This window comes from Micromonas pusilla (assembly GCF_000151265.4).
Source record: "Micromonas pusilla CCMP1545 genomic scaffold MICPUCscaffold_8, whole genome shotgun sequence".
NCBI classification, from domain to species: domain Eukaryota; kingdom Viridiplantae; phylum Chlorophyta; class Mamiellophyceae; order Mamiellales; family Mamiellaceae; genus Micromonas; species Micromonas pusilla.
In genome coordinates this window covers 740,921-765,189 of record NW_003315889.1, presented here as the reverse complement: position 1 = coordinate 765,189, position 24,269 = coordinate 740,921, and the positions used below count along the sequence as shown (strand labels likewise).

Here is a 24,269-nt window from a genome sequence, read left to right as displayed (position 1 = left end):
GTCGTCGTCGTCGTCGTCGTCCACGTCGTCGCGCGGATTTTGGATCTCGACGTCGCCGCGGACGACGCGCGGGGCGACGAGACGCGCGTCGTCCGCGGCGTGGCGCGAGACGCGCGGCGCGCGGAAGTCGCGACGCACGCGGGCGCGTGCTGCGCGCGCGCGACGACGCTCATCTCGCGCGCGCGACGACCTCGCCGCCGACGCTCGCCCTCGCCCGCCTCTTCGCGACGCGCGAAACTATCTTCCGGGCACGCTTATCCTACGTGGGCGATCTTGAAATATACAGATGGACCAGAGCGCGCGCGCCAATGCGCGGGCCGCGACGAGACGAGACGCGCGCGCGCGATGTCCCAAGTCTCCCGCCCCTGCCCGGGCGCTCGCGAAGGTCCGCTGACGCCTCTGTCCCTCGGCGGCGCGCGGGGTGTGACCCTCGGCGGTGACGACGCGGAAAGGCACGCAAAAGGCAACTTAACACGTGCGTGGCGACGTTTCCCGCGTCTCGCGCTGAGTTGTCATCCCGCGTCGAATCTCGCGCGGGCACGGTCGGCACGCGGTTTGAAAAGGTAGGCACGCGGTTTGAAGAAGGCGATCTGAAAGCAGCGGTTCATCGGTCCGTGGTTTCAGTATTTCAACGCCTAAATCCCTTCTACATAAAATTTTCTCGTCACGACGTTCCTCAGAACGGCAACGACCCGGGCGAAGGCCCGATCTTCTGCTTGCAGTAATACTCCGAGAAGTCCAGCCGGAACAGCAGAAACTTCAAGTCCACGTGCGTCTGCAGCGGAAGCAAGTTCAAAAACCCGTCCAGCATCTTCGCGTAGTCCGCGCCGACGGCGTCGAGCTGCTCGCGCATCTCCGACACGAACGCCTCCGAGAGCAAGCCGTCGCCCCCCGCGGCGTCCTCCCCCGGGAGCGACCCCCACGTCGCCTGCTCCGCGCGCTGCTCCACGCGCAGCCGCGCGAGCTGCCGCCGCATCGCGGCGTCTCGCGCGACGTCGTACAGACGGTCCGCGAACCCGCGGAATCGGAGCACGACCTCGAACAGCGTGCTCAACGCGTGCGCGAGAAGCTGCGACTTTGGGCCCAGCAACGCCTTCTGCAATACCGCGTCCAAGTACCGCTCGTGCGCGGCGATGAGCGAGTCTAGGTCGCGCGCGTCGCGCATCTCGCGCGTGAACACCTCCCACGACCCTTCTAAGACTTCGAACATGACGTAGTACTGCAAGTTCGCGATGAAGTGATGCATCTCGCCGCGCAACGTGTGACACCGTCGGAGCTCCTCCGCGAGCGCGACGCCCGCGGCGCCGGCGACGCCGTCGCGCGCGAGCGCCGCCGTGACGTTCGGCTTCATCGTCTGCCACGTCGCGCACAGCGCGTGCTCGACGCGCTTTAATCGCCACAGGAAAGTGAACACGCGGAGGTACTTGCCCATCGCGTCCGGGGTGAACACCGTCGTCAACGGCGCCGAGGTTTGGTACTCGAGCGAGAAGACGTCCCAGCCGACTTCGTCGGCGCCGGCGGCGGGCATCATCTTCACGCGTAAACGGTCGAGGACGTCGCTCTCGTCGTACTGCGCGTTCGACGCCCTGATCGCGGACTCGAGCGTGCCAGAGAGCTTGTACGCGCTGACGTTCGACGCCGGCTCCGCGAGGTCCTCGCCCGCGAGATCCATGAGACACGCGTGGAAATCGCCCTGACCGAGGAGCAGGTACCGCTTCACCGCGAAGCAGTGCTCGAAGAGCTTGTACCGCTCGAAGAGGACTCTTCGCAGGCAGCGATCGATCCTGCGCTTCGCCTCCGCGATGAGCGCGTCCAGGGCTTTCGGGTTGCCGTACCCGAGCCCGCCCGCGTTCGCCGCCGCGGCGGCGACGGGCGCTCTCTCCGCCGTCCACCCGTCGTCGTCGCAGCACCGTCGGAGAAAGTTGATGCTCTTCCCGACGCGCAGAACGTCCGCAGCCTGCTCGCGCGTGATGAACGGCGGCAGCATCGCGTCGTCGACGCCGTACCGATGCCGCCACAGGTCCTCCTCCGCGACCGCGGGGTCCGAGGTCACGAAGAACTCCGACCGCGGGTCGTCCAGCTCGCCGAGGACGACCCAATTCTGAATCGCGGCGTACATCGGCGCCGCCGCCGCGGATAACAGCCGCGCGACCGTCGCGCACAGCGCAGGGTCGCCGTGCTTCGCGTGCGCGTGCAGCACGCCGAGCAGCGCGCCGCCCTTGTTGAAACGCGACGCGTCCACGAGCACCGCGAGCAGCCGAAGCCGCCTCGTCGGCTCCGCGAGCCACACGGAGAGCCGTCGCAGCGTCAGATACGTCTCCCCACTCGAGTCGTCGCGCGCGCTCTCCAACGCGGCCGCCATCGGCACCTGCGCCTGCGCCTCCAACACCGCGATGAGCCTGTAGTAATCGGACAGCTCGCCCTGCACGCGCGCTTTGAACGCGCGGCGGACGCTGCCGCCGTCGAGCTCGCCGCGGTCGCCGCCGAGCGCGCCGAGCGTCCCGAGGCTCGGCGTCGCGGGCGGCGCGACGTCTGAATCCGCGCTCGCCGGCGTCGTCGTCGCGACGACGTCAGCGTCGTCGCCGCCGAGGCACGCGCGGATCTTACGGAACAGCCATCCGAGCTCCGTGAGCTTCCGCGCGAGGACGGCCGCGCCCGGGGACACCGGCGCGTCCGCGCGCACGACGTACGCGCCCTCCGCGGGGTCGAACTTTAGAAATTTGCCGTCGATGCCTTGGCACGCGAACAGGACGTCTCGCACGAGCTCCGGCTCGCCCACCTCCGCGGACAGCGTCGCCTCTCTCGCGAGGAGCTTCATCGCCGCCGCTCGCGAGCTCGGGTGGTCCACGCCCAGCGTGGAGCCGTCGCCGTTCGCGAGCGCGCGCGCGTCCCCGGGGTCGCGCGTCGTCGTCGTCGTCGTCGTCGTCGTCTGACGTTCGCGCGCACGATTTGAACCGTCCGGGCGCAGCGCGGGGAGACCTCCCGCGCTCGCCGCGAAGGACAGCGCGTTCGTCCGCGCTCCGCCGCCGCCGTCGTCGCCGTCCCATGCACCCCCCTCGCGACGATCCTTCTCCTTGTCCGCCTCCTCGGACGCTCTCAACAGCGCGTGGAGGACGGCCCAGCGCTTCTGAAGCCCCGGGACTTGTTTCATCCGTCGATGCAGATCCGCGAAGACGGCGACGTCGTTCGGGGAGCCGCCCTCGCGCCGCCGCAGCCGCCGCGCGATCGCGTCCGCGGCCGCGTCCTCGTCCGGCTCGACGTCCGCGCTGAGCGACGACCCGACGAGCCTCACGGCGTACCGGAACATGCGCTCCACGGACGCGTCCGGGGCGTCGCTCGCGCCGTGCGACGCGAGCGTGCATCGGACGAGATTTCGCACGAGCGCCGCGGTGCTGGTCTCGCCGTCGAGGGAGGAGACGCCGGCGTCGCCGATGTCGGGAGCGCCGCCCGATGCGTCGTAGACGTCCATCCGACTCATGCCGCGCGCGTGCGCCGCGCCTCTGACGGCGGGGGACGGCGCGACGAGTCGAAGAGGGCGCGACGTTTGAAAAAATAAAGTGGTCTCGAAATGGTATCGAAGTCATCAGTGGAGAGTTTGCGTTTGGTTCTCATCATCATCGCGTTCAGCTTACAAAAAGAATGACTAAGCCGTGTGGTTGGTTATCTACACCCGCGCCGCGCGCGTCTTCGACCGCGGCGCCCGCCCGCTCGCGCTCTCGCGCTCACACCGTCACCTTGCGACCGAAGATCCAAGAGAACGACTCGTTCACGGGCTCCTTCTTCTTCGCCTTCGCCGCGGCGAACTCTGCGAGCCGTCGAATCCTCGCCGGCTGCTTCATGAGATACTCCTGCGCCGCGGCCCCTTCCCCGGACAGACCCGCGACGTTCTCGATGTCCCACCGCTTGATGAGGTGCTCCATGATCGACGCGTAGTCGTTCGCGGTGTACGTCCCCGTGCTGTCCGCGACGGAGGCAAAGTCGGAGAACAGATCTGATTACAAAGCGATGTCGGGGTGGAGTTGAAAGGCGTCAGTTGGCGTTGAAAGGCGTCGATGGCGGGGATTGAAAGCGAGGTGTGGGCGGAGAGATGCGCCCGGCAAAGTCCTTAAGGATCGGCGTTCACCACGCCAACGCGGTCGTATGGGGACCAGTGTATAGAACGCACCCCGTCCGGTCCTCGCTTTGTGCTCGCCGTCGTCCATGAGGTGCGCGGGCATGACGATCTGCTTCTTCATCATGTCCGCGAACGCCATCACCGCGCCGTCCGGATCGCGCTTCATGACCTCGTCGATGATCCTCTGGTACGCGATCTCGTGCCGGCCCTCGTCGGCGGCGATCAAGCCGCAGATTTTCGCGAGCTGTTCGTCCCCGTGCTCGAGCGCGAATCGCGCGGTGTTCCCGTGCGAGATCTTCGTCGCCCGCTCCTGGAACGACGTGTACACGAACCCCAAGTACGGGTTGTTCTCCGTCTTCGGGTTCATCCCGGCGCCGATGAGGTTCTGAATCGTCGTCTCGATCGGCTTCATGTTCACCTTGCCAGTGAGGTAGAGGTACTTGTTCATGAGGTCTCCGTGGCGGTTCTCCTCCGCGGTCCACATCCGCGTCCACTTCCCCCACGCGGTCGCGTCCGCGCCCGTCTTATCCTTCGTCCCTTCCAGCGTGTTGAGCATGTTCATGTACGTCGGAAGCGCCTCCTCGGTGATCATGTCGCCGACGAGGACGACGAGGTGGTCGTCCGGGAGGGTGCTCGCGCGCTGTAGGGGTCGTTCCATCATTCGAAGCGACGTCGGGGTGGAGTTGAAAGGCGTCAGGGGTGGAGTTGAAAGGCGTCGATGGATGGCGGGGATTGAAACCGAGGGACCCTGGGCGGAGAGACACGCCGGGAGAGAAAGTCCTCAAGGAACGGCGCGCGCCGCGCCGACGCGGTCGTATGGGGACCAGTGTGAGATGGTAGAACGTGCCTTCTGCACTTCGGCGATCTCGTCCAGGAAGTCGGGGGACTCCGGGTTCGGGAGGTGGTCCTGCGGCTGCCAGTTCTTGTCCGTCGGCTTCAGGAGCTTGAGGAGCTGCGCGCGCGGGGGGGGCGGGGGGTTTTGAGGGGAAGCGAGCGGTGAGGTGAGCAGGGAAAAAAAAAGTTGGCGCGGAAAAGATCTTGTCGATAGGCTGCGCGTTCGCGTTCGCGCGGGGCGAGATCCCGCGACGCCGCGCGAATGCGCGTCGCGCGTCGAAAACTCGACGAGGGCGCACCTCGGTCTCCGCGAACTCCTCCATGTCGAGGATGACCTCTCTTCTCTTCGCGGTGAGCCCGCTCATGACGCTCTCCGCGTCGCCATCCTTCACGATGAGCGTCGGCGAGTCCACGGCCGCAGCCTTCGGGGTCCAGAGCTTGGACGGCTTCGACGCGGCGCGCTTCGGCGCGGCGCGGCCGTTCGGGCGCGCGGCGGAGCAGAACACGGCGCTCGAGGCGAGGGCGGTGGTGGCCATCTTGACGCGTGGGTGTGTGGATCGCGCGCGCGTCGATATGCGCGCGGTGAGGGAAGCGCGGCAGGGGACCACGTCTTCCGGCCACGTCTTTTCCGCCCGCACGTCTTTCCAGCCAATCACAGCCGTTTAAGACAGGAGCCCATACAGCTAGAACAGCGCGCGTCGTACACGTAGTACGCGAACGCGCGACGGCGGGAAACGCCGATGATCAGTCTCGCCGGTCAATCAATCGTCTGCCGCCGCGCGCGCGCGCCACTCGCGACGACGCCGTCCACGCCCGCGCACGCGATCCGAGCCGACGCGCACGCGACGAAACCGCACGCCGCCCAGACCGACGCGATCGCGATGTCCGACGGAGGAGGCTCCCCCGGCGCGTCGCCGCGATCGGGGCGCGACGACGATTACAAGAAGCGCGCGTCGCCCGCGTCGTCTCCCGCGCGCGGCGACGGCGACGACCGTTCTCGGTCGCCGTCGCCGAAGCGCTCGCGCTCGCCGTCGCCGATGCGCGACGGCGACACCCCCGAGCGCCGCTCGCGCTCGCGATCGAAGGACCGCCGCTCCCCCGCGCGCGATCGGTCCCCGCGCGGCGGCGGCGATCGCGGCGGTGGAGGCGGCGGACGCGGAGGCGGAGGCCGAAATGATCGCAACGACGACCGCGACGGCGTGTCCCTGCTCGTGCGCAACCTCCCGTACGACGCCACCGTGGAAGAGATCAGGACCGCGTTCGAGGAGTACGGCGAGGTGAGGGACGTGTACATCCCGAAAGACTACCACACGAAGCGCCCGAAGGGGTTCGCGTTCGTGGAGTTCCCGGATCCGAGAGAAGCGGAGTTGGCGGAGGACAAGCTGGACAAGACGCGGCTGTGCGGCGTGGAGGTGAGCGTCCAGGTGGCGAAGCAGAAGAGGAAAGATCCGAGCTTCTTCCAGCAGGGCCGCGGCGGGCGCAACGATCGTCGCGGCGGCCACGGCGGGTACCGCGGCGGCGGGAGAGATCGGAGCCGCGACGGGTACCGCAGGGACTCGCGCGACCGCGGCCGGGACCGGAGCCGGGACAGGTACCGGAGCCGCAGCCGGAGCCGGGACCGCGGGAGAGATCGTTACGACGACCGCGATCGCGACCGCGACAGATACCGCCCGTATTAAGTGTACATAGCACCGCGACGCGAGACGCGAGACGCGAGGGAGGGGGTGGTGTTCTCATGTGATGCGACTGAAGACATGATGAAGACGACTCGACGCGCGAAGAAAAGAAAACCGCCCGCGGCGGGCGGGCGCGACTCGGATCGCGCCCGACCGACGTTCGCGCCTTCGAAACCACGCTCGCCGCTCCTGAACCCTTCCTCTCGTCCGGATGCAGTGCGGATACAGTGCGCCACGTCCGCGCCGCCGCTCACATCGGCGCCGGCGACGGCGCCGCGGCGTCGTCCGTCACGTCCTCCGCGTCGTCCGCGGCTTCGGAAACCTTTGTCGCGTCTTCGCCCTTCTCCGCGGTTTTGGCGACGTCGCGCTCCCACTTGGATCTGAACGCGTCCGTGACCTCGGTGAAGTCGCACGTGATGAGCGTCCCGAGCGTGTCCGTGGGGATCGTCTCCGTGACTTCCGGGGACAGCGCGAAGGGCGCGATGCAACCGGTCACGTACTCCTCGGACGGCTGCGACTTGAACACGGAGAGGTCCAGCCTCGGCTCGATGTACTCTGTGGAGAGGGAAGGAAGGAGTTGTTCGCGTTTTAGTTTGGCCGGCGACGCGAGGACGACGACGACGGCGGCGGCGGCGGCGACGACGACCGCGGCGGCGGCGACGACGACGACGACGCGCCTTGGATCGCGCCGATGCAGCCGGTCTTCATGCTGCACGCGTTCGACGCGTCCGCGCACGGCGCCGCGAGCTGCTCGATGCCTTCCAGAGATATCGTGGGGCAAGGGGGCTCGTCGGCGGCGTGCGCGCCGACAGCGGCGAGCGCGCACGCGGCGACGGCGGCGAGGGCGCCGACCCGCGAGAACGACGGCATAGGGGGAGGGGAGGTCGGGGGACGAGACGAGAGCGCGCGCGCGGGGGAGTGCGGGGAGGACGCGCGGGACGAACGGCGGACGCGCGCGCGCCCTCGACAGAGACTCCGAGGAAAAAGAACGAACGAGGTCTGTCGAGGCTCGGAACGAACGTTCAGCTCGCGCGGCGTCGCGTCGTCGTCTCTCAGTATTCTAAACTCTTTGACGTTCCCTCCTCTCTCTCGCGCCCTAAAACCGTATCTCGTCGAACACGGAAGACAGCCGGTCGTCCACGACCGGCGCGAGCCGCCTCGCCGCCGCGCGCATCGCGGGCGCGCTCAGGTCCCGACGCAGCATCCGCAGCGCGCGCGCGTGTCTCGTCTGCTTCCGCGTCAGAATTTTCACAAACGCGGTCAGCCCGAGGTACTTCACGTGGCTCTTTTGGATCCTCCCTTTCGCGCCGTGATGCGTCGCGCGCGCGACCGCCATGTGATGCCGCACCGCACCCTCCATGTACTTGATCCCCGAGACGATCGCGGCGTGGACGATCGCGGGGGACGGCCCGCCTCGATGGCCCGCGTCGGACGCCGCGGCGACGTAACAGTGCAGCTTCACCGCCGCCAACAGGAACGACTGGTACACGTTCAAGCGCGCGGTCGAGGGCGAGTTGATCGAGTGGTCGTACAGGATGACGACGCACTTCGGTCGGAGGTACGCGACGACGCGACGGCCGAGGTGTTCGAACGGCTTCGCTTTCCCGGAGCCGAGCTTTCCGGGGACGGTGACCGCCTCTCGCGCCCAATCGCCGGAATACCGCGTGTAGTCCACCTTGATCTCGAGGGTCTCGCTGTCGATGAGCAGCCCGCACCACGCGACGCACCTGCGCGCGTGCGGTCCGGCGCCGACGACGACCTCGCGCCGCGGGATGACCACGGGCGCGCGCGAGCCCGCGCCCGCGCGCGTGAAATCGAAATTCAAAGACGTCTTCGCCGTGTTCACCGCGCAGCCGTACCTAATGTCGGGGTGGAGTTGAAAGGCGTCAGTTGGAGTTGAAAGGCGTCGAGGGCGGGGATTGAAAGCGAGGGTTGGGCGGAGAGAGACGACGGCAAAAGTCCTTAAGAAACGGCGTTCACCACGCCAACGCGGTCGTATGGGTACCAGTGTACAGAACGTACTCCGCGAAGCCGTCCAGCGCGGCGGATAAAAAACCCTCCGCGGGCGCGCGCTCGTGGGATATGTGAAGCAGATCGTCCGTCCACCGGCAAAGAACGTTCGCGCCGCGTCCGTTTCCGACGCCGCCGTCGTCGCGACCGAGCCCGTGCGTCGCCTCGAGATGCGCGTAAAACACGCCGCACAAGAGCGAAGAGAGCACGGAGCCTTGCGGGATCCCGACGGTCTGGAGGAGGTAGACCCCGCCGGAGCGGACGATGTTCCGACGCAAGTGCTCGCGAAGGAGCTCCAAGACTTGAGCTCGGTGGAACCGGTGCGGGGACGCGAGGTCGATGAGGACGCCGCCGCCGCGCTTGACGTTCTTTTTCAATCGTCGACCACCGCCGACGCCGTCCCCGCCGCCGACGCGCGCGAGAACGCTCGTCCCCGCCGGCGCCGCGATCCGCCGCGTCTTCGTGCGGACCCCGCCCACGGCACCGCCCATCACGTGCGCCATGCGCGTCACGGAGTACTCGTCCGAGCCTATCAGCGTCTTGACGACGTTCTCGAGCGCCTTGAGCGGGATGGAATCGAACGCGCCTTTGACGTCCGCGGCGACGATGAACGGCGGCCGCGTCGTTCTCTCGGGGCCCCGCACGACGTCGCCGTCCTTCGCGTCCGCGCCCGCGGCGTCCTCCGCGGCGTCTTGGCTCTGGCTCGACCGGAACAACCCCCGGAAGATGCCGCCGCTCCCGGAGCTGCGGCGTATTTCCGCCGCCGCGCGTTCGCGTTCCTTCCGCCGCGCCGCGCGCCACTTCCGAATGAACGGCCCTAATCGTCTGTACACCTCGCCGTAGTCGCTGACGTTCGCGCCCATGACGCCCGGTATAGACCCAGCCTCGTGCTTCAAGACGTCGAAGACCGCCTGAAGAGACGTGTTCACGGGTCGAAACGCGAGCGCCTCGCGATTCTTCGCGCCGCGCGGCGCGCGAAACGACGCCACCGCGGGTCGGCCGAGCATCGCGACCGGCCTCAGGCCGGTCGCTTTCGGGAGCAGCCGCAGGCGCGCGAACCCGAGAAGGTGGCTCTGTAACACGAGTCGAGCGCGGCGGCGCGGAAGGCGGCGGTACGCGACGCCGGCGGTGGGCGTCGTCGGCGCGAGCGCGCGCTCGGCGTCCGTCTCGTCGGCGTCTGCGTCCGCGGCGTCGGCCGCGGCGTCGGCGTCGTTCGCGTCGACGTCGGCGCCGAATCGCACCGCGCGAGTCTCGCGGTTCGGGTCGTCCGTCATCGCCGCGAGGTGCGCGGCCGTGAGCCGCGCCCAGACGCCTTTCCGGTAGTAAAACACCCGCAGTCTGTGCGTTTCCGTCTCCGTGCAGTAAAAGTGCGCGCGAATCAGCGGCATCGCGAGCTCCGCGACGAGCCATCGAATCCACCGCTCGAGCATCCGCTGCCGCTTCACCGCCGCGGCGACGGGCCCGCCGCGACGGCGGTCATCGCTCGTCGCCTCCGCGAGCTCGCCCCACAGCCACCTGAAGTCGCTCGTCTTCACGCCTCGCATCGCCTCGTGTAACGTGCATTTCTCGAACCGTCGCAGGACGACGAGCCGCAACAAAAACGCGCGAATCGCCCGCCGCGTCTTCTCCCCGCCGAGCATCTCCCTCGGGACGATCCTCGAGATGACCGACCACAAGAACGCGGCGACCGCGCGCGGGGGCGTGAACGACGCGAGCAGCGACTTCGGCGTCGGGTCCTCGTCGGCTTCGGCGTCGGCGTCGGCGTCCATCTCGCCGCTCCGCGAGATTCGGTCGCGTTGACTCCGCGTCGTCACGCGAGGCGGCATCGGGCAGTGATGGTTCAGCAGCTTCGCGTACGGGCACTTCGCCTCGCGTCGAAGCATCAGCGACAGCAGAGGGACGAGTGCCTTGCGGTACTTTAAAGGCACGCGGCGCGCGGTCGGCGGCTTCTTCTTCGTCGACGCCTTCGGCCTGATCGGCGCGCCGTTCGGCTTGTTGTATTTTTTTCCCGCCGGCGCCGCCGGCGCCGCCGGCGCCGCCGCGCCCGGCGTGATCTTCCCGAATATCGCCGCGTACACCCGCCGCGCCGCGCGCGCGCCCCTCCCCGCGGCGACGAGAACGTGTCGTCGGGGGAGCCCGGGGAGTTTCGTGTACGACACCTTGCGCATGTACGAAGCCGCGTCGAAGACGACGTCGGACGGGCGGTCGAGCGGACGCGCGCGGTTCCGCGACGGCGACGGCGGCGGCGGCTGCCGGCGCGCGCGCGGCGCCGCCGCGCGCGTCGTCGTCGTCGTCGTCGCCGCCGCGGCGTCGCCGAGCTTATCCCACGCGACTGATTCGTTCGCGGGCGTCGCGACGCGGCCTCGCTTCGCGGCGGACGGGGTCGATTCGCCGCCGCCGTCGCCGCCGCGCGCGTCGCTCGGCTCGAGCGGCGCCCGCGCCGCCGCCTCCGCCGCGGCGGCTGCTCTCGCGAGTTTCCTCCGCCGCCAGCTGCTCGGGCGCGGGGGCTCGCGCATCGCCGCGGTCGCGACCGTGGCGTCCTGCGGCGACGACGCCTTCTCCGCGTCTTCTTTGGGAACGCTCTCGACGACGAAGTCCTCGTCTTCGGACCACTCGTCGTCGACGCGCGTCCTCGCCGGCGGCGGCGCCTCCGGCGGCGCCTCGGGCGGCGGCGGCGCCGCCGCGGCGACGGATCGCATGAACGGATTCGACGTCACGACGCCCCTCACGAACCCGCTCGCGGCTCGGAACATCGACTTCGCGACCGTCACGGAAGGGCTCTCCCCCGCGTCGGCTTTCGTCGTCGACACCGGCGAGTCCTCGTCCGTCGGCGCGGACGCCGTCCCGATGATAACGTCCTCGTCGGCTTCGTCCTCGGCGCCTTTTCGTCCGCGGCGTCGTCCTCGTCCTCGTCCGCGTCCTCGTCCGCCGCGACCGCCGCCGCCTCTCCCTCCTCCGACCGCGGCGGCGTCGCCGGTATCGCCTCTCTCGCCGCGACCGCCGCGACCGCCGCGACCGCCGCGACCGCGCCCTCTCCCCGCGGCGGCCAGCGCGGCTCTTCGCTTAAACGCCGCCGCCGAGACCCCTCGCGCGGTGTGCGACAGCGGCGTCCCGCACAGCTGGAGATGCGCCCCGGACTCGTCCCCGGTCGGCGCGAAGATCACGCCGTGCGCGAGGAGATGCGCCAGCACGTCGTCTCCGACGCGCGAGAGCAGCAGCGCCCACGCCTCCCCGGAGACGCCGGACGTCAGCGCCTCTCTCGCCGCGGACGCGTGCGCGACGTCGACGTCGAGGAAGCCGTCCAAAGAGTTGGCACCCCTCCCCGGCGCCGGTCGCGTCGCGTAGGCGGGCGTCCGCCGCCGCGCGCCGTAGCACAGCACGTTGCTCGGCACGCTCTGCGCCTTGAACATGTCGGAGAGCGTCCTCGCGAGGATCTCGCGGACGCTCGAGCGCGACTCGAACGTCGTCCACGGCGGCAGCTTCGGCGCGCGCGATCGCGTCGTCGCGAGCGTCCGGCGAAGGAGCGCGTCGAGATACGCGGGCGGGTCGCCGTCGCGCGTCAGCGCCGGCGTCGGGAGCCCGGCGAGGACGCAGACGGAGTAGACGCACTCCCTCAGGGACGCGATGGCGGGGTACGCGCATCGGACGACGGCGGGGACCGGCGGCGCGCGACGTCGCGGTCGCGGCGGACGATCGGCGGGGGGAGGTGCCATGTTTCGTCGACGAGATCTCGGTGTCGGTTCCTCCTAGCTAGGACGCGTCCGTCGCGTCAGCGCCTCGCGCGCGCGCCGCGGAGTCGCGCGTCGACGCCGCGCGTCATCCCGGCGCGCGTCTCCGCGTCGGGTGGAATCGCGGCGTGGACGTCGGTCGCGACCCGAACGTGCCGCGCGCGCGCTCGTCTGTCCATGCAGCTCCCGCGAAACTATTCATCAGACGGTGACGCCTCGACGACTGCATCATCGCGCTCAGTTCGCACCGCGCGTCTCGAGGATGCGGCCGGTGCTGACGCTCCTCGGCGCGTTCGGCGGCGCCGCCGCGTGCGTCGGCGGCGCCGCGGTGGGATACGGCACGATGCTCGGCGCGACGCCGCGGCCGTGCCCGCACTGCGACGACGACGCGGACGTCCGGCGCGGAGGAGGAGGAGGAGGACGACGCGCGGGCGGGCGGAAGACGTCGTCGTCGTCGTCGTCGTCGTCGGCGGCGTCCCCGGCGGTGGAGGAGGCGAGGCGGCGCGCGGCGTACGACGCGCTCGCGGAAGAGTTCGACGAGAAGCTCGAGTGGCACGAGCTCCTGACCGGGATCAAAGCGATGCGATGGTGGATGATGCGGCAGGCCAAGGGCGAGGTGCGCGTCCGCGTCCATCGATTCGTTTTTCTTCTCGAGTCGCTCATCTCTCCGCGTCGCTCACGCCTCACTCATCGCTCCTTCGTCGCGCGCATCAGGTCTTAGAAGTCGCCGCGGGAACGGGAAGAAACTTCGCGTACTACCCGGCGGGGACGAAGCTCACCGCGACGGACTGCTCCGAGCCCATGGTGGACGTGTGCAGGGCGAAGGGCGAAGCGTCGCGCGGCCCACGCGGCGGCGGCGGCGCGCGCTTCGCGAAGCTGGACGTCAAGGTCGACGACGCCGCGCGGATGAAGTTCAAGACCGGATCGTTCGACACCGTCGTCGACACGTTTGGGCTGTGCAGCTACGAAGACCCGGTCGCGACGCTGCGAGAGATGGCGAGGGTGTGTAAAAGCGGCGGTATAAGCGGCGGCGACGGCGGCGGCGGCGGCCGGCTGTTCCTCCTCGAGCACGGCAGAAGCGACGCGCACGGATGGCTCTCGAACATCCTGGACGCGCACGCGACCGCGCACGCGGCGAAGTGGGGGTGCTACTGGAACAGGGACATCCCTCAGATCGTGAAGGACGCGGGGTTGGAGATCATCGAGCACCGCGCGTATCACTTTGGGACGACGCACTACCTCGTCGCCGCGAAACCAACGCCGCCGCGACGGCGCGGATGATGCATAAACTAAACTTTAGATACACAACATAGTATAGAGAAGGGTGCGCGCGTGACGTGAGCGACGACGCGCACGCGATGTCACGCCGCGCGCGCGACGTATCGTATCGCATCAATCAACTCAACACAACACGAGCGACGTGATCTGATCGCGTTTCGATCAGATCACAGCACGACGCCCTGAAACCACGCGGGCATCACGGTGACGATGAAAAAGTACACCGCGATTCCCGTGAACAGATACGAGTCGAAGCGATCGAGGAACCCGCCGTGGCCGGGAATGATGTTCCCGCTGTCCTTCATGTTCGCGTTCCGTTTCATCACGGACTCCATGAGATCGCCCGCGACCGCGGACCAGAAGATGACGCAGCCGAGCATCGTCGTCTGCACCACCCCGGCTTGCCACCCGAGGAGCCACCGCAGCGCGAACGCGGCGCCGACGGTGCTGACGAGGCCGCCCACCGCGCCCTCGATCGTCTTATTCGGGGACAACGGAATCAACTGATGCTTCCCGAACGTCTTTCCGACGACGTACGCGCCGACGTCGGACGCGATGATGCACAGAACCGCGATGATCGTCGCGATGAGTCCCGTGGTCCACACCCCCGGGCCTCCGAACGCGGCGGGCCACGCCGAGATGAACGCGCTGCCGGTGCTCCCGGCGCCCGCGCTGGCGGTCGCGCCCCACGCGAGCGCTCTAAGCTTCACCCAGAAGCTCGGAAGAAACCCGCAGTAGAAGAACCCGAACATCACGCTCGTGAACTGCGAAAAGTGCGGGTCTTTTTGCTTCGTCATGAGCAGCGTCGCGGTGACGCCGTACGCGCCCATCATCGTCTGCACGATGACGTTCAGCTTGCCCCCGCACGAAAACAAGATGATCGGAAACGCGGTGCACATCGCGACGCACATCGTGTTCACCCACTCCTCGGGCGGGTACGGCAGCTCCACGGACATGTTCGACGCGAGCGTGAAGTACTCCTTCGACGCGAGGAACGACGCGAGGCTCATGAAGAGCGCGAAGGAGACGCCGCCGGCGACGATGACGCCGGCGCCCGCCGCGCCGAGGACGAGCGCGGACGCGATTCGAGTCTGGAGCTTCCCCGCGCTCACTTTGGGCTTAACGATCGTGACGCCCTGGTGGACGCGCGGATTGATGGGGGGGATGGGTGGACGCGGTGGACGGGCGCGCGGAGCGTCGGTCGTTCGGTCAGTCGGCGGGCGAGAGATTGATTCGGTGGTCGCGACGAGAGATCGATCTTCTCGCGAAGAAGTTCGGGACCACCGCGTTCGAGGACGACGACGGACGCGACGGGAGGGATGGGACCGCGCGAATGACGCACCGGCGTGCTCCCCGACGCGTCGCCGCCGTCGACCGCCCCCGCGGCGGCGTGCGCGACGCCGCTTCCGCGGTGGCGTCGCGCCTCGAAAGCGCGCGCGCCGGCGGCGTGCGCGCGCGCCGCCGCCGCGTCACCGCGTTCCCCCCCGCGCGCGCGGCGTCCGTCGCGCGCGTCCCACGCGCGCGCGAGCGCGCGATCGCCGCGGCTCTCCCCTCTTTTCGCGCATCGCGCGACGCCGCGCGACGGCGGCGCTCGCGCGACGCCGCGCGCGTTCGCGACCCGTCGCGGCGCCGCGGCGCGCGGCGCGACGCTCGTCGCGCCCAGCGACGCGAGAGTCGCCATCCGTGATGGATCGATCGCTGTCGCGCTTATCCCGCGCGCGTCGCGCGTCTCGCGTCCCGCGCGCGCGCGCGCGTTCGCTCGGTGTCGAGCGCGTGCGGTTCGCGGGCAGCGCGCGCGTCGCGCGGTCGCGGGGTCGCTTCCGTGCGTTCTCGCGCGCGTGGGCGCGCGTGCCGACGGGAGTAACGACCAGCGGGTGAGCGCGCGCGAGTGACTCACCCGTTGTGATGGGAAGAACTGATAGACTGTGACGCGGATCGCTCCACTCGATCAACGAACGGGTCGATGAGAGCTTTGCCGATCAACTGAAAGCGATGACGCGCGCGCGCGTCGCGTCGAGAGGGTCACGTGACCGCGCGAACGCGCACTTCTACACTTCTTGACCGCGCGCGAGGCGTCCGCGCGCGCGTATTTTTCCGCGAAGCAGCGCGGGGTGGGGTTAAACGCGCGCGGTTCGCGCGGATCGACACGCGACTCGCGCCCGCGTGGTGTCCTTTACCCACTCGAGACGCGTTAGGACGCGTTCGGTTCGAGTGTAGGGAAAGGCGCGCGCGTCGATCGCGCGGGGGGGGGCGTCGCCGGAGATCGCGGCGACCGCGTTTCTTCTCAGATTCGAAGCGAGCGCGCGCGCGTTTGGTTTTTAAAGCGCGATGCAGGGCCCCGGAAACGGCGCCTCCGGGCCGCAGCCCGTGGGCGGGATGCCGTCTCAAGGCTCCGCGGGGACGCAGTGGAAGACCTGGCAGAGCGACGCGGACATTCCTCAGCGGAAGGTGTTGATTCAGCACATGTACGTCCGCGCGAACGTCGCCCGCGATGGCTGAACGCGAACCCTATTTTTTTTCTCCTCGCGCGCGTTCTGTTTGTGTTTCTCGCGTCTTCTTGCGCGAAATCGATCGAGAGCGCTCGGCTGACCGTCGCACCCCTCGCCCGATCGGACGCAGCCTGAAACTTTTCCGCCAAAGGAAACCGAGCGAAACGCGAGAGTGGCAGCAGAAGCTCCCGGATTTCGTGTTGAGGCTGGAGGAGGCGGTGTACCGAGGCGCGCGCAGCAAGGTGCGTCCGCGCGGCGCGAACGATCGATCGGCGACCCTCGCGCTCGTCGTTTTCGAAAAAATGCCATCCAACCGGCGCCCGCGGCGCGGTCAATCCGACCTCGATCGCGCCCCGATCGCGATCGTTCCGCGGAAATGATCGTCGTACGACGCGTCGCGGCGTCGACGCCGCGATCGCGGCCGCGTTTGAACCTCGGCGTCGACCCCACGGCATCATCTTGGACGCCGCGCGTCCGGGCGCCGAAAAAACCATAACCCTTTCGGCTTGGGTTATCGCCGCCGCGTGTCGTCCGACCGTCCGACATTCTTCCCATCCCTCACGACGCGATCCCTCCACTTCTATCGTTCGTCTCAGGAGGAGTACTGCAACGAGGCGACGCTCGAGGCGCGGTTGCAAGCTGTCGCGCGGATCATGGTGGCGCGGCCGCGTCAAGGCGGCGGCGCGCAGCAACCCGGCGGCGGCGTCGGACGCGTCGGCGGCGTCGGCGGTCAACCGACCATGCAGATGGTCCAGCCAGGGGGTCAACCCGGAACCGGAGGGATGCAACCGAACCCGAACGATCCGAACATGATGATGCAGATGAAGCAAGACCCTGGCGGGATGATGGGGGGGGGAGGGATGGGCGGGATGATCATGAGCAACGGCGCGCCGGTGATTCGAGGCGCCGCCGCGCAGGGCGTCAGCGTCGGGAACGTCGCGATGAAAGGCCCGGGCGGGATGACCGCGGCGCAGCAGCAGCAGATGATGATGCAGCAGCAGCAGCAGCAGCAGCAGGCGATGATGATGCAGCAGCAGCAGCAGGCGCAGCAGCGCGCGGCGGCGATGGCGGCGGCGGGGGTCAACGTCAAGCCCGGGAAGAAGCCGACCAAGGCGCAGGAAGCGCAGATCGCGAAGCACCAGAAAGCGCAGCAGGCTGCGATGATCGCGCAGCAGCAGCAGCAGCAGCAGCAGGCGATGATGGCCGGCGGCGGCAGAGGCGGCATGGGCGGCAGAGGCGGCATGGGAGGCAGAGGCGGCGGACGCGGGGCGCCGCAGCAAGCGCAGGCGGCGAACGGAGGGCAGCCCATGACGGAGGACCAGATCAAAAAGGCGTACATCGTGAAGCAGCAGCGCTGGCTGCTGTTCTTGCGGCACGCGAGCAAGTGCCAAGCGCCGGAGGGGAAGTGCCAACTTACGCAGCAGTGCCACGTCGCGAAGGATCTGTGGAAGCACGTGTTGCAGTGCTTGAACCCGCGGTGCGAGTATCCGCGGTGCATCGCGTCGAGGGAGCTCCTGAAGCACCACCAAAACTGCAAGGACGCGCGGTGCCCGGTCTGCGGCCCCGTGCGAAGCGCGATGATCAAGCAGCGGTCGCACGCGATGATGCAGGCGCAGCAGCAGCAGATGCAGCAGCAGGGCGGGCCCGCGGCGAAACGCGCGAGGATGGACGGCGGCGTCATGATGCCGCCGCCGACGCAAGTCAAGGGCACCGTCGGCACGAAGCGCCCGGGCGGGGAAGGGACGTCGCTCATGGAGTGCTTCTCCCCGGAGGAGGTGCGCACGCACCTCGCGTCGCTGCGTCTCGCGGACAAGGACGTCACCGCGGCGAAAGGGCAGCCGATGTCCGCGAGAAGACGCGACGCGGAGAGCGAGAAGGCGATCGCCGGCGCGACGGAGTCGGCGTGCCAAGCGTGCGGCGTCGAGCGGCTGACGTTTGAGCCGCCGCCATTGTATTGCTACGCGTGCGTCGGGCGGATCAAACGCGGGCAGGTTTTCTACCACATCCCACCGCACGTCACCGGCGGGGAAGTGCGCAAAGACGCGTGGTGTAACCCGTGTTACAACCAAATTCAAGGCTCGATCGAGGTGGAGGGCGTCAAGTACCCGAAGAATCAGCTCGCGAAGAAGAAGAACGACGACGACTTGGAAGAGCCGTGGGTGCAGTGCGACTACTGCAACTGCTGGTACCACCAGATTTGCGTGCTGTTCAACGGGAGGAAGAACACCGGCGGGGAGGCGCCGTTCACGTGCCCGAGCTGCATCTTATCGCAGTTGGATAAGAAGGAGCGCGCGCCGACGACGAACCGGCCGTCGTCGCAGCTCCCGGCGTCGGAGCTCCCGCACACTCGGTTGTCGTTCTTCTTGGAGGAGAGACTGAAGAAGGTGATGACGCACGAGCGGAACGAACGCGCGAAGTTGCTCGGGAAGCCCATCGAGGAGATCCCCGCCGCGGATGGTCTCGTCATCCGCGTCGTCTCCAGCGTCGAGAAGACGCTCGAGGTGAAGAAGAACTTCAAAGACGCCTTCAAGGACCAAAACTTTCCGGAGCGATTTCCGTACCGGAGCAAGGTTTTACTCTTGTTCCAAAAGACCGAGGGCGTGGACGTGTGCTTGCTCGGCATTTACGTCCAGGAGTACGGCAGCGACTGCCCCGCGCCGAACAACCGGCGCGTGTACTTGTCCTACCTCGACAGCGTGAAGTACTTCCGCCCGAGCGGGATTCAAGTCGCGACGGGCGAAGGCTGCGCGCTGCGGACGTATTGCTACCATCAGATTTTGATCGGGTACCTGCAGTACATCAAACAGCGAGGGTTCACGTCGTGCTTCATCTGGGCGTGCCCGCCGTTCCAAGGCGAGGACTACATCTTGTACTGCCACCCGAAGGAGCAGAAGACGCCGAAGAGCGACAAGCTCCGCGAGTGGTACCTCAAGATGTTGAGGCAGGCGCAAAAGGAGGGCATCGTCCTGTCGCTCCAGAATTTATACGACGAGTTTCACCTCGGGAACCAGAACCACGACATCGCGTCCGCGACGGAGCTGCCGTATTTCGACGGCGATTACTTCCCCGGCGTCGCGGAGGACTGGATCCCGGGCATCCAGAAGGAACAAGCCGAGCTCGCGAAGAAGAACAAGGGCAAGAGCGCTAAGCAGACGACGGCGACGGCGCGGAAGACGGGCAAGGGCAAACGCCTGGGCGTCGGCACCCCCGAGGCTGAGCTCGACGTCGAGCTCATGAAGAAGCTCGGGACGACGATCCACACGATGCGTCACGACTTCATCATGGTCCACCTCGCGCACCAGTGCACGCAGTGTAGGAAGTGCATCGCGGACGACAACCGGTGGTACGACTCCACGCCGTCGGCGTCGGGCGCCGCCTTTGAGCTGTGCCAGGAGTGCTACGACGTGGAGCAGGCGTTGGAGTCGCACGAGAAGAAGCTCACGACGGGGCGGGATCTCGTGTGCGAACGCGTGGACCCGCTGCCGGACGTCAAGGAGAGCGACGAGGTGATCAACTCGGAGTTTTTCGACACGCGACAGGCGTTCCTCTCGCTGTGCCAAGGGAACCACTTCCAATTCGACTCGCTTCGACGCGCCAAGCACACGACGATGATGGTGTTGTATCACCTCAACAACCCGTCCGAGCCCGCGTTCGTGGCGACGTGCAACAGCTGTCAACGCGAGCTCGAGCCCGGCAAGGGGTGGCGATGCGAGACGTGCCCGGACTTTGACATCTGTGACGACTGCAAGCGCATGAAGGGCCACGAACACCCGCTCGTGCGAAGCGGCGGGAGAAGCGACCGCGGGCCGGGGATGACGGAGGAGGACAGACGCGTGCGCGCGGAGCAGATCCAACGCACGATGGAGCTGCTCGTGCACGCGACGCGGTGTAAGGACGCGAACTGCGGGTCGCCGAACTGCACCAAGGTGAAGCATCTCTTCAAGCACGCGGCGAACTGCCAGCTGAAGGCTGCGGGGGGGTGCCAGCTGTGTCGGAAGATGTGGACGCTGCTGCAGGTGCACGCCAACGGGTGCAACGACGCCAACTGCCCGGTGCCGCGGTGCAAGGATCTCAAGGCGTACAGGCAGCGGTCGCAGGAGCAGCAGGACGCGAAGCGGCGCGCGCGGTACCGTGTGTACATGCAGGAGCAGCAGACGGGGGCGTGATGATCGATTATCGACTCGACGATGGAGGAGGGAGGAGGAGGTCGCGAAGGTCGCGAAGGTCGAGTAGGTCGAGAAGGTTGCGGGCGCGGGCGCGGGCGGCGGGCGGCGGCGGCGGCGCGCGAGCGCGACGACGAAGACTTGGAGAGAAGAGGGTGAGAGGGTGGGGGTAATTCATTTTCGACGCGCGAACGGAAACGTCGGCGATAGATAACTAACGAGCGTTCTGCTCGGATTGCAACGGTGACACCTTTAGTAGAACAGGACGACGTCTCCCCGCCGGTCATTTATTTTGAAGCTCAGTGTCCAGCAGCGTCGAGAAACCAACAACCACCCGCAGCGACTCAGCGAATTCTGACGCGTCGCGACCACATCGGCGCGCGCCTTCACGACAGCGCGCCGCACGCGGAGACATGAGGGACGACGACGACGACGACGACGTCTTCGAGACGTACGAGGAGGATGACGTTACGGACGACGAGGACGAGTGGGCCGCGCGCGCGGCGGCGGGGAACGCGGGAGCCCCCGCCCGAGGCAATCGAGGCGTCGCGTTCGCGCTCGACCGCGGCGGCGACGAGGACGACGAGGACGAGGACGACGACGAGGACGACGACGGCGACGACGGCGACGACGGCGATGCCGGCGACGACGGCGACGACGACGACGCGCGCGCTGGCCCGTCCGCCGCCGCCCCCGTCGACCCCCTCGACCGATCCCGCGCGGCGGCGGTCGCCGCGCCCGACGAATTCGAGGAAGACGAAGAGGAGGAGGACGCGGAGGAGATGTTCGACACGCAGAGCATCGACGTCTTGCTCAAGCAGATGGACGGCCAAGCCGGCGGCGGCCCGGCGCCGTACGAGCTCCTCGCCGCGAGGAAGCGCGAGGCGCACCGCGCGCATCAGGCGGCGTTCGTGGACGCGTTGAAACGACGCGGGCACGACGTCAGCGCCGCGGATCTGAGCACGCAGTACGGCGCCGCGAAGCTCGTGCAGTCGCTGGACGTGGACAGGGACGAGCTGTTGGCCGCGAGCCCGCACTTCGCGGCGTTCTTGGGCGCGGCGGACGCGTCGCACGCGCGCCGGAAGCCCGGCGGCGTGGGCAGGGGACGGTCGAAGAAGCCGAGGAAGACGAGGAAACGCGTCGCGGAGGGCGAGGCGGGGCGGAAGATGGGCGACGCGAACCTCGCGTACTCGACGAGCGACTTCCCGAGGGCGATAGAGCTCCTGCAGGAGGTGATACGACTGCTGCCGAACAACCCGGACGCGTACCAGACGTTGGGGGCGATCTACGAGGAGACCGGGAACGAGCGCAAGGCGTTGGATTTCCTCATGATCGCCGCGCACCTCGAGCCCAAGGACGCCGCGCAGTGGTATCGACTCGCGGAGATGTCGAACGCGCAGAAGAACCCGAGGCAGGCGCTGTACTGCCTCGAGCAGGCGCTCAAGGCGGACCCGGACGACGACAACAACCGGTGGGACCAGGCGAACTTATACGTCGAGATCGGGGAGCCGAAGAAGGCGATCGAGCACCTCGACGCGTTGCGAAAGAAACTTCGCGACAACGCGGACGTCGTCGTCGAGCTCGCGCGGGTGTATCACAGCGTCGGGAACGCGGAGCGCGCGGAGACGACGCTGGACGATTTCATGCAGATGCACGGCGGCGCGCACGTGACGCCGACGCTCGTGAACATCCTCGCCGAGCTCAAGATGGAAGCCGGGAGGTTCGAAGAGACGGTGACGCTGATCGAAGCGTCCGCGGACCGAATAAAGGAGCTCGCGGAGGAACAGAGGGCGTCCGAGCGCGCGGAGGAAGCCACCGCGGTCGCGAGGGAGGTGCAACAGGCCGCGAGGGAGCGCGGCGCGAGCGAGAACGACGCCGCGCAGGAGGCGGCGGCGGCGGCCGAAGAGGCCATCGCCGCCGCCGTGCGCGCGGCGAGAATCCCCGCGGACATCCCGCTGGATCTCACCGTGCGACTCGGGATGGCGCTGCTGTACCTCGACAGAGCCGCGGAGGCGAAGACGCACCTGCAAAAACTTCGAAACGCGTCCGTGGAGGGCCACGAAGACCTGTGGATGGACGCCGCGGAGACGTGCTGGGCGACGGGACAGACCGCGGACGCGGAGGTGATGTACACCGCGCTGATGCGCTCGAGCGAGCTGTACGACCAGCCCGCGATTTGGGTGAAAGTCGCCGACTGCATCTCGCGCAGGATACTCGAGAGCAGCGCGGACGCGACGTTCACGCGCGCGGCGGCGATCGACGGCGCGATCGAATTCTACCGCGCCGTGCTCTCGCGGCATCCGGACAGCGTCCAGGCGAAGCTCCCGCTCGCGGAGGGGCTCGCGAAGGCGGGGCGGACCGAGGAGGCGATCGCCGTCCTCCCGCGCGCGAGCGAGCTCGGCGAGCTGCGCAAGAAGGACGCGCTGCGAGCGCTCGCGTTGCATCGCGAGTGCAACGCGAACGGCGACGACGTGTTTTTGAGCCTCGCGCTGCCGATCGCGCGAGGGAGCATGAAACTCGCGGCGAAGGCGACCGCGACCGCGGACGCGGACGCGGCGGCGACGCGCGACGAAGGAGGAGGCGCCGGAGAAAGGGCGGAGGACGCGGGCGGAGGACCCGGAAGAGGCGGAGGACGCGGCGGGCGCGGGCGCGGGCGCGGCGGAAGGAAACGCAAGGCTGAGGTCGCCCCGACGGCGAATTCGGTCTTCAAGGGCTACACCAGGAGAGACCGACGCCAGGAGGTAGCGAAGAGGAAGAAGCGAGCCGAAGCCGCCGCCGCGCTCGAGGACGAAGCCGCGGAGGACGAAGAAGACGCGGAGATGTTCGCCGCCGCCGCCGCGGAGGCGGACGCGCTCTCGCGCCCGCCGCCCGAGGAGGAGACGCCGCCGGAGGCGTCTCCGACGACCACGGAGACGACATCGGTGCCGTCGCTCGCGGAAGAGGGCGCGTTCGACCTCGTCCTCGAAGTCGCGCACGCGCTGTTCGTCGCGGGGAGGACGGACGAATCCCTCGCGATGATCGACGAGTGCCTCTCCTTCTCGCGCGAACGCGGGTTGACGAACGAGCAGATCAACGCGCTGAAATATCTGCGCGCGCACGCGTTCGCGCGAAGAGGGCAGCACAAAGAAGCCGCGGAGAGCGCGCGCGCCGTCGCCGCCGCGCACCCGGAGTCGTCCGAGGCGTGGCGTCTCTACTCCCACGCCGCCGTGCAGAGCGGCCAGGTGTCTCGATGCCTGCGCGTCCTCGCGAAGATCACTCAGGTGCGTTCTATACAAACGTATTTCACCCATCGACCGGTTTCAACATTTGATCGCTCCCCCTTTCAACTGACCGATGAACTGTTTTTGTATGGAATGGCCCTCAGTCGCACAGGCAACAAGACGAGAAGCGCAGAGCCGCCGGCGACGGCGATATCGACGACGACGAAATGCGACGACGCGTGCCGGTGCTGCTGACGGCGGGGTTGATGAACGCGCTGCAGGGGTCGTGGGGCGTCGCGCTCGCGGATTTGATGCACGCGGTGGCGATCGAGCCGGAGGACCCCGCGGCGTCGCTCGCCGCGGGCGTCGCGGCGCTGCACCACGCCTCCGGGGTCAAAAACGCGGCGGACGAAGTGCGGCACGCGTGGGTGCTGAGAGCCGTCGCGCTGTTGCAGAAAGCCGGGAGACTGCGCGCGGCGCAAGGGCACGCACGGGAAGGGGAGTACAACCTCGCGCGCGGGTTACACCAGCTCGGGCTCGTCCATCTCGCGGTGCCGCTGTACGAGCGGTGCCTCGCGAGGGACGACGACGACCCCGCGGACGCGGACGCGGACGCGAGCTCGCCAAACTTGAAGTGGGAGGCGGCGCATAACTTGTCGTCGATATTTAAGGCGAGCGGCGCCCCGGAGCTCGCGAGGGAGGTGCTGAAGAAACACGCGACGATCGTCGAGGACGGTGTTCCGACGTCGATCACGGCGTGAGCGATGAGGTCGCGCG

General features: G+C 68.1%; 8 protein-coding genes across 8 annotated transcripts; 4 read left to right on the top strand and 4 right to left on the bottom strand.

Moving 5' to 3' along the window:
* Positions 1–676: 676 nt before the first annotated feature.
* MICPUCDRAFT_69153 (uncharacterized protein) lies at positions 677–3,307 on the bottom strand (the record flags this gene model as incomplete). The annotated part of the gene is made up of 1 exon (XM_003060382.1): positions 677–3,307. The coding sequence occupies one exon, from the start codon at positions 3,305–3,307 to the stop codon at positions 677–679; it is 2,631 nt and encodes an 876-aa protein (XP_003060428.1).
* A 300-nt stretch (positions 3,308–3,607) lies between these two features.
* Positions 3,608–5,481, bottom strand: MICPUCDRAFT_45722 (uncharacterized protein). Its single transcript, XM_003060381.1, has 4 exons — positions 5,248–5,481; positions 4,962–5,066; positions 4,166–4,754; positions 3,608–3,991 (listed from the first exon to the last, which is right to left on the bottom strand). Exons 1-4 carry the CDS (start codon positions 5,311–5,313, stop codon positions 3,723–3,725), a joined length of 1,029 nt encoding a protein of 342 aa, XP_003060427.1. The 5' UTR covers positions 5,314–5,481; the 3' UTR covers positions 3,608–3,722.
* A 666-nt stretch (positions 5,482–6,147) lies between these two features.
* On the top strand, positions 6,148–6,426 carry MICPUCDRAFT_11901 (uncharacterized protein; the record flags this gene model as incomplete). Its single annotated transcript, XM_003060675.1, has 1 exon — positions 6,148–6,426. A coding segment is annotated over one exon (279 nt), but the record flags the coding sequence as incomplete, so codon positions are not given.
* Positions 6,427–6,874: 448 nt separating this feature from the next.
* Positions 6,875–12,517, bottom strand: MICPUCDRAFT_60221 (uncharacterized protein; the record flags this gene model as incomplete). The annotated part of the gene is made up of 3 exons (XM_003060380.1): positions 8,647–12,517; positions 7,745–8,483; positions 6,875–7,675 (listed from the first exon to the last, which is right to left on the bottom strand). Exons 1-3 carry the CDS (start codon positions 12,345–12,347, stop codon positions 6,875–6,877), a joined length of 5,241 nt encoding a protein of 1,746 aa, XP_003060426.1. The 5' UTR covers positions 12,348–12,517.
* Positions 11,760–13,515, top strand: MICPUCDRAFT_69146 (uncharacterized protein; the record flags this gene model as incomplete). The annotated part of the gene is made up of 1 exon (XM_003060674.1): positions 11,760–13,515. A coding segment is annotated over one exon (1,756 nt), but the record flags the coding sequence as incomplete, so codon positions are not given.
* Positions 13,516–13,640: 125 nt separating this feature from the next.
* MICPUCDRAFT_47930 (uncharacterized protein) lies at positions 13,641–15,321 on the bottom strand (the record flags this gene model as incomplete). The annotated part of the gene is made up of 2 exons (XM_003060379.1): positions 13,641–14,776; positions 14,983–15,321. 2 exons carry the CDS (start codon positions 15,319–15,321, stop codon positions 13,808–13,810), a joined length of 1,308 nt encoding a protein of 435 aa, XP_003060425.1. The 3' UTR covers positions 13,641–13,807.
* Positions 15,322–15,968: 647 nt separating this feature from the next.
* MICPUCDRAFT_60218 (histone acetyltransferase) lies at positions 15,969–20,551 on the top strand (the record flags this gene model as incomplete). The annotated part of the gene is made up of 3 exons (XM_003060673.1): positions 15,969–16,105; positions 16,260–16,371; positions 16,726–20,551. The coding sequence occupies 3 exons, from the start codon at positions 15,969–15,971 to the stop codon at positions 20,293–20,295; spliced, it is 3,819 nt and encodes a 1,272-aa protein (XP_003060719.1). The 3' UTR covers positions 20,296–20,551.
* A 154-nt stretch (positions 20,552–20,705) lies between these two features.
* Positions 20,706–24,253, top strand: MICPUCDRAFT_60217 (uncharacterized protein; the record flags this gene model as incomplete). Its single annotated transcript, XM_003060672.1, has 2 exons — positions 20,706–23,552; positions 23,657–24,253. 2 exons carry the CDS (start codon positions 20,706–20,708, stop codon positions 24,251–24,253), a joined length of 3,444 nt encoding a protein of 1,147 aa, XP_003060718.1.
* Positions 24,254–24,269: the final 16 nt, after the last annotated feature.